Source organism: Sciurus vulgaris, assembly GCF_902686455.1.
Source record: "Sciurus vulgaris genome assembly, chromosome: 12".
Taxonomy (NCBI): Eukaryota; Metazoa; Chordata; class Mammalia; order Rodentia; family Sciuridae; genus Sciurus; species Sciurus vulgaris.
In genome coordinates, this window is record NC_136473.1 from 44,788,551 (window position 1) to 44,796,927 (window position 8,377).

At 43.9% G+C, this 8,377-nt stretch overlaps 1 protein-coding gene across 1 annotated transcript; it reads right to left on the minus strand.

The window, feature by feature from the left end:
* Positions 1–1,167: 1,167 nt before the first annotated feature.
* Positions 1,168–7,793, minus strand: BAMBI (BMP and activin membrane bound inhibitor). Its single transcript, XM_079106528.1, has 3 exons — positions 7,287–7,793; positions 3,680–3,967; positions 1,168–3,247 (listed from the first exon to the last, which is right to left on the minus strand). The coding sequence occupies exons 1-3, from the start codon at positions 7,360–7,362 to the stop codon at positions 2,829–2,831; spliced, it is 783 nt and encodes a 260-aa protein (XP_078962654.1). The 5' UTR covers positions 7,363–7,793; the 3' UTR covers positions 1,168–2,828.
* Between the last annotated feature and the right edge of the window lie 584 nt (positions 7,794–8,377).

An 8,377-nucleotide genomic window follows, 5' to 3' on the forward strand; every position in this document is an offset into this window, starting at 1 on the left:
AGGTATAGATGCAGAAACATCACAGCAATTTTAGTCCCATTCGTCTTTGGTTTGGGCAAATTTCCACTTAGAAAGGAAAATTACCTTGGGGGGGTAAGTTCTATGTCAATATTAAACAAGGGCTGTTCTTGGTTAGGAAGCCTTTATTGACACCTCTAAGTGACAGCATACATCTTTAAGAGGAAAAAAAAAAAAAAGAACCCAGTTGTCACCTTTTTTACATAACCCAATCAGGGAGGGAATCTCTATCTCCTACTTGTAAAAAACTTCTATACTCTCATAGGGGAAAAAAATGTCAAGTCTATATACAGTTCTTAAAATTCAGTCTGTGGTATTTTAATTGAAAGCCCCAAGTTATATGCAGATCTGCTAGTGGTAAAGACAAATATAAATAGTAAATGAATATCAAACGGGAGAGGATTTAGGAAGAGACAGGGCTCTAAATCCAAGTTTGCCTTGAACTTGAGTCTCAGAAAAATAAGTCAGTATGAAAGGCCAGGGACCTCAAAGGACAGGGAGATATAAATTGACTTCTGAGTACACAATAGAACAAGAGGCAGGGGGAAACTCTTCAAATTCATCTTCCATTAAATTTCCATAATACCAGCCCAGACTCAAGCCTTTCCAGTAGGATGAGGTTTACAGATTTCAAAGCACATTACTTTAAATCCTTTATTTCCTAATGATTTGCCGAGTTCCTAGTTAACTGGTACTTGGAAGAAATCAGGTCAACAGAAAATAAGCAGAGGAAGAAAATTTAACTACACATAGCTGATAGTGACTAAATCTTCACTGTCTTTGAATGATGCTGTGCAAGAATGTTTGAGGGGCAAAAAGTCTCCATCTTCAAGCAACAAAAGTACTATACTTTGATCAAGAGCCAGACAGTGGAGATAAGGATATAAATTTCACCAACTGACAATTTTGATCAGTTCTCCTCTAGGCAGGTTTGAATGGTTGGGTTCAATCATTCTTAAATACTGACACACTTCTGGGAGCTAGGAGTACAGCTAGGTAGTAAAGGACACACTTAGCATGCCTAAGGCCATGGGTTCAATTCCCAACACCAAATAAAAAAAATTTCTGACACAAGAAGAACAACACCTTTTGTAAATAACAAGATAGACATGTAAAAAGCATCAGTCCCAAGAAGCACAATACAAATGCTGTCATTTATTAAAATGTGTATTTATTCCATAGCCTAATTTGTTTGGGGCAGTGATCTATTAATTGTCAAAATAATCTACTCATTTTTATGCTAGTAATTTCAACTCAGATTCTTCCATGAAATTGACTACCAAACTGACTTAAGAAACCCAAATTACACTTATCATAATCTAATAAAAGTATGCAAAAATGCTTTTAATATTAATACAAGAAAACCTCATCCTCAAATTATGCAGGCTATAGACTATTTTGAAGCAAAAAATTTCAAATATACAAAAGAATTGAGAAAAAAACCTCCATGGCAAATTATTCTCATGTTTAAGATAACCAAGATCCATTTGAGGGAAGAGTACACAAATATACTATAGGTTTAAAGGGCTGTGTTACCGGATGTCTTAAGGAGGTGGCAAGTGGTACTTAGCTGCATCAGTTACTGGCTAATGCCTATGTTTTATTTGATTATATTAATAAAATGATTATTTGGGGAATAGAAATCTAGTAGCACTGTGTTAATTCTCAATTGGCATATGATGTTTACTAATGAAAACCTTTCTAAGGATTAAAGTTTAAAAAAAAAATAAAATTTGAAAACCAGGAACACTGTACAATAAAGTCTGGCTAACTTGGAAGACGAAATATTTAATTTGGTTTGAGGCAGAATAGTCAATCAGCTGTAAAACTAGACAGTGGTTAACTTTAAATACCAAAAAATATGTTTAGTTAGGGTGTAGGTAGACACATTTATAAAGGTATTGTAGAACAACTGGATCAAGCTGATAAATATTATCTTTGCTATGGCAACTTCAGAACACCATCAGTTATCTGATCTGGTATAAATAACTTTAAAAATTCTCTTAGGGACAGGGGTATAGCTCAGTGGAGGAGTGTATGCTCAGTATGCAAAAGGCCCTGGACTTAGTCCTTAGTACTAAAAGAAAAGAAAAAAAATCTTATCAGAAATATCCTTTAAAAAAAGTGGAAAACATACTGAAAGATGGTCAGTACACACTTACTCCATGTGTAAGAAAACTGCGTTTGTTTGAGAATAAACAAGATTTTAGTCTTATTATTAAAACAAACAAAAAAAGAAAATCCAGCCAAATCCTACAGTTAAAAATGAAGTATGAGCAACAGATCTTCATTTGTGTAATTAACATTTTGATTAAGGTTGTTTTTCTTTTCTGTGGTGCTGGGGATTGAACCCAGGGCCTCACACATGCTAAGCAAGCACTCTACCTCTGAGCCACATCCCTAGCCCCACCACTTAGGTTTTTAATTTATGAATGACACTACTAAATTTCAGACAAAAAATATATATTTTAAAAATCTTTACAATAAATCAAGATGTAGGAGCTTACATAGAGCACATTTAGTTTATTTAGGTACTCGATTCTAGCTCCCTTGGATGCAAATAACCCTGGTAACAGTGTGTACATAGTCTTCTCTTTGCTTTTTATAATTTTAAAGCAAATAATACATTTGACTGTATTCAAGTCTGTGCAAATAATCCTTCAGAAGAAATATCCAAGATTCTGTTTGCAGAGGTCTTTGTCTCTCAAAAATGATTAAATGACTTTGTTTGTCTCCAGATAAAGTGCTCCTGTCCAGCAGAACTCGAAGACCTTCAAGGGTTCAAGAAGTTTAGTTCAGATAAGAGTCTGTCATACGAATTCCAGCTTCCCATGACCACTGTACATGCCCCAGTGAACGAGGGAGAGGATCTTATCATTGCTGAGGTCTGCTTGTCTCATTTTATCACAGGTCAGACAGCAGTTCTCGTGCCCGCTGACCGGGACCATGCATTCCAAGTCTAACTTTGCAACCTGCCCCTTTTTGGAATGGTGTCCATGAAAGCTGTAGTGCAAACGTGAGAGCATCTGCTGCCGCTGATCCTGTAGTCTCTTGTTTTCACTTCGGAGCATCCTCAAGGCCAACATAATCAGCAACACTAAAATCAGCCCACCAGCAATGGGAACTGCAATCACAGCTGCCCGAAACCACAATTCTTTGGAAGAAGTCAGCTCCTGCACCTTGGTGATGAGGTTTCTGCTACCATCGTGCTGATATCTGTTTCCTTGTCCTAAAGGAGTACAAACAAAATGATCAAACTGTGGGCTAACTCCTTCTAGAGATATCCACTTTAAATAAGGAATTCCATTAAAAAGCAGCTAATAAGTAAATCAACAGTTTTTAGAAAATCGATATCGCAAAACTATCCAAAGAAGCTTACAAATGTCATTGGTTTACAGGCTGTCAGCACTGCAATGTAACGGTCTTTAAATGTCTTCAAAATGTCGAAGAAAACAGGCAAAACCTATTATACAGATGGACATATAATGCTCAGGCAGACAAAAGTGGCTCAACAGAGATGCATCTCTGTATCCAGCCATGCTTCTCCCTCTGGTGTCTCTAATTACATTAACAACAAAATCAATAGCAGACATACAAAGTTGTGGCTGCCACAGGTCTATAGATCAGGCAGGCACTTGGGTTAGGAATGGCTTCTACCTACCTGAGGATTCACCCTTGGGAGGAGACAGAACATCATGCAGCCCTCTGTAATTGCACATGTCTTCATGACAACATTCCAATGTGGGCATGGTGGTGCCAGAGTGGTTTTGGGCCTGTTTGGCTTGGCAGATGTCTGCTGTGCTTGCAAGAGAGTCTAGGCAGCCATGGGTGAGTGGGGAGTTTGTGTTCTGAGGATCCAGAAGTCTAGAGAAGCAGGCGCTGAGCTCAGATTTACACATATAACCAGTTGCCACACAGTGGGCAGCATCACAGTAGCATCGAATTTCTCCTGAAAACAATGAGAAACCAATCAAACTCTGCTTCAGGGAACAGATAAAGCAACCATGAAAGCAAATGCTGAATCCCAAATTCAAGGGCACTAATTTTAGATTTTTCAAGATTACTGTTTTCAATAGCAGTCCATGTAGACTGGAAATACCTTTAAAGCAGTAAGTGCTTAAATGTCAATTAGTTGCAATTTTAGGAATGTATTAATCCTAATGGCAGATTTCTGATGAGTTCGAGTAATTAAAACTACTGTCATTTTTGAAGGAAAAAAATCATCATTATAGTATTTTCTACCATAAGGTAAATCACATTACTCATTTTAATCCTACACAACTATACAACATAAAAATGCTAAGCTTTTGAGTTTTGTCAGTATAAATATTTGATCGGAACTACTGAATTGTTTACTATCCCAAAGGACTGTGCCAAGATTTAAGAGCTGGAGCTAACACCTTATAAAGTTATTAACTAGAAACACAACAATCTAGAAATTGCCCAGGTCAGGAGGTTTTAAAACTATGAAACTGGGCAGCTATTTGCAACCTCTCTAGAAAAGGCAAACTTTGCCTATAAAGATCTTTTCATGCCGAGGAGCTTTTAGTCGTATATTGTAAAACAGGAACTAGGCAGTTTACAATTAGTGGTTTGCTTGCCAAAGTCAATTTCTTTCAGCCCAAATGGAAAGTCATAAAAGGGGAGGGGGGACTTAAAACTGCAAAGGCTGACTCCTCCTCCTCCTGAGTTTTACATGTAATTTAACATGTGATCTAAAAGGGGAAACACTGAACTGAAAATCCTCTGCTGGTTGAATGAAAAATCCTAAGGAAACCTCAAATTTTTCTACAGGAAGTGATTAAAAGTTTCCTTTATAAAACTTATTTTGTGAGTTGCAGGGCTCTGTTAACATTTTGTAACAATGCAAGATTTGAGGTTTGAATGTGGATGTCTAGATGAAATAATCTGGGTCTGAAATTGTCACTATGATACTCAACCTGGTGAACTCTGGCCACTGGGTAACAGTGAAGGCTACTGTAGATTGAACTAATGCACACACCTCTTCCCAGGTTCCCAATCAGAAGATGTGTTTAGTTACTGAAACCTCCACTCTGAAATTAAACACTGGGGGCTGCAGGTATACAGACCTCCCCCACTCATTTTTCTTGCTCCTCCTTTCGGTGAATGCCTGAGTAAGGTGTCTCATATAATTATCTGTCCAAATTCCAGGCCACCACTTGGTGCGCTCAGTTTTCACTGGAGGCTGCTAATGCTTCAGCTCTAAGAAAAAACAGCCAACTAAACACAGATCTTTAGCAACCTACTAATATTCCAAAACTGAGGTCTTGCTTCTCCTAACTCTGCACTCCCCATCCTTGGTTTGGGCCCGGGTACCTTTTCTAGCCTCCTTTGCATTAAGTAAGAACCCTGCTCCTGCAGCAGTTCTTTTCTGTTCTTTATCCTCTTTCCAGGCTTGCTTTATTCTTCACATAAAGCTCAACCAATCTTAGCTGGTGATGACTACATATCTCTAGTCTGATAAATTTCATATAAAAATTTAAAGTATAAATAAGACAGATATAAAGCCTATTGTGAGCCTATCAGGCTCAGACCTAGTACAGAATAGGAAAACTGCATACAAATAAAATGTTGCTTCAATGTTTATGAGCACATATTTAAAATATTGAATTTTCAATGACCTAAAACAGTCTAATAAAAAATTGACAGGTAACCGGGAAAGTTCTAAGACTTTTTTTTTTAATGGAGCCACATTTCAGCAAAGAGAATGGACTTTTGTACTACTGTATTAAAACTATATTTCTGTCGTTTCATAAAGTTTCTTCCTGTGGCATGCAAAAGGCCAGGAGGGGACTGGTATTTTGAAACAGTGAACAATGCTCTTCTGTTTCCCCTTTTCTAGTTACTGTATGTAGTGATTAAACAAAAATGTCTGCTTTAGTCAAGATGGCTACAGGAGAGACTGCTGGCTTCTTTTAAAGCTTTTGAAGTCCACAGCAGTCAGAAATCTCTGATCCCCTAATTATATCATTATCAGGCGCATAGTTTCGGTATCTGTGACTTCATGTCAGCCTCAGTCCCTCCCTGTTCTGCTGGCCTTTGATAGGGCCAGGAGGCTCCCCTCTGCAGCCTGCAGAGGGCTGTTATTTAGGGTTAATTACACCCTTCCTTCCAAAATAAATAAATACTGTAGCACATCATCCTTGCTGGGCCAGCTTATCCTTTAACCTCATGCCTGCTACATGGCAATTAAGAAGTGGGGGGTGCAAAGCTAAATAATGCTTCCTATTTAAAAAAAAATTCATAGAACAATAAAGTCCATGGCAGGGAGGTGAGGAGAACTTGAAATCAAGAAGTCAGGGTCATTTGGAACTAAAAGATAAAAGCCTGCAGGGGAAAGAAGTTGTAGACCTGTGCTCGCTTTTTTTCTTTTCTTTTCTTTTCTTTTCTTTCTTTTTTTGTTCTAGTGTTTTTTATTAAATAGGAGGTGAGTGGGAAATGGGACCGCTGACAGCATCTACTCCTCCCTGGCACTGAGGAGCAACTCAACACACACACCTCACCTATACTCTCAGGGAGAGCCACACAGGCTGGATCCCAAACACAGAAACATATGCACTTGGCACACGGAGCCGGTCGCACTCAAAGACAGAGAATTAGGAGACAGGCAGATGCACACATTCTGAAACAAAGACACACAGATACATTCAGGCACTGAGATGCATACCCGCACTCAAGAGACACGGGGACATTAAGAGACACTCGGACACATTCGGACACATGCATAGGCACAGGCACTGTCGCACTTAGAACACACTCGAGACACGCAAAGATACATTTAGAGAGACGCACAGAGACGTTCAGAGATAGACACAGAGAAACACAGGCACAGACACACCGGAATGGTACGGCTAGGGCGAGGGTCTGTCTTTCCTTGTGGCAGTCCCGCGCTGCGCGGGGCAACGAGGGCTGCGGCGTGCAGCCGATTCTCCCTCCCCGCTCCCGTGCGGGCCTCCAGCGTCCAGGAGTTCAACGACAAGCTTCGCAACACCTGACAGTCGCTTGCACAGAGGTCTGAATGCACCTCAGGGCGTTGGATCTGGGGTCGACCGCCACAACTTCTAAGAACTTGTCGCGACCTGCGGCTTGGCGCGGGAGGGAATTCGCCCGCCGCTAACAAAGCCTTGGCAGCCGGCTTCAAAGCCCCGCGGCGGCAGTCCGGCAGCCCGGTCCCCAGCCCCCGCGCGTCCGCAGCGCCCCTCCCCAGGATCCGCGCTCGAGGCCACCGCCGCCCGGTGGGCACACACCTTTGGTGAGCAGTACCGCCATGGCGCAGAGTTCGAGCTGCAGCCAAATGAAGATGTAGCTGGAGTGGCGATCCATTGACGTCTCCCTCGGCTGCGGCGCACCCGCGGGCTCCCGGAGCCGCGGCGCAGCAGCAGCCTACGACCCCCGGAGCGCGCAGCACATGGGTCCTGCCCGGAGTGCCGGACGCCGTCAGTGGCGGGGCGAGGGACCGGATGGCGGCCGCAGCATGGATAGCGGCTGCAGGACGCGCCGAGAAGTCGAGAAAAGTTTTGTGATCTGACTCGGCTGCCCCGCACTCCTACGCCCCAGTCTGCTCGGCGGACGCACGTTCGCTGACGGCACCGCCGCAGTCTAGGGTGGGCTTCCCCGGCTTCTTGCCCCCTTGATCCGCCGCTCCGCGAAGAAGGTGAGAGCTCCGAGAAAACCTCCGGAGCAGACCGGCGGAGAGCATCCGCCAACACCGGTCAGGTCAGCCAGGCTCCGCACCGTAAATAGCGCCCGGCTCCGGGAGCCGGCTTGGCGCCGCCCCGCCCCAGACCCCGCCCCGGCACTGAAGGCGCCGTGCGATTGGCCGTTGGGTTCTTGTCAATTCGTGGGGCAGCCGAGAGGGCGGGCCAGACGCGGGCAAGGGGGGACCTGCCCTAAGGCTCCTAGCGGCGCCGGAGTCTGGGGCTGCGGGTCCGGTAGCTGCCGTCTCCCGCGCGCCCCCTGGCGGAGGCCTGCCTGCGTGTGACCTTGGCCAGTGCTGGGTGAGCCCGGCTTCTGGGTCCGCCTGTTTTTGCCTTCTCGATCCTTACAACTCAACCTCGGGGCAACGTCCCCCAGCACGTGGTTTCTCTTTTGTTCCACCCGAAACACGTAAGGGACCCACGTGACCACCCTCGGACTCACTCCCCCCACCCCCCTCCCCATCCTGAGCCACGCTGTGTGCCTCCGGAGTTCCAGGGAGAAGTGGCGATGTCCTGGTGTGGGAGACTCGCCACCGGCCTAGGAGCCCCTATGGAGACCCGCCCGCTCGCGTGCGGCCGAGGCGGGGGTCGGGTGGGGAGCCAGGAAACGGGCGGCGGGGTGCTTGGGTCTGCTTTCAGCC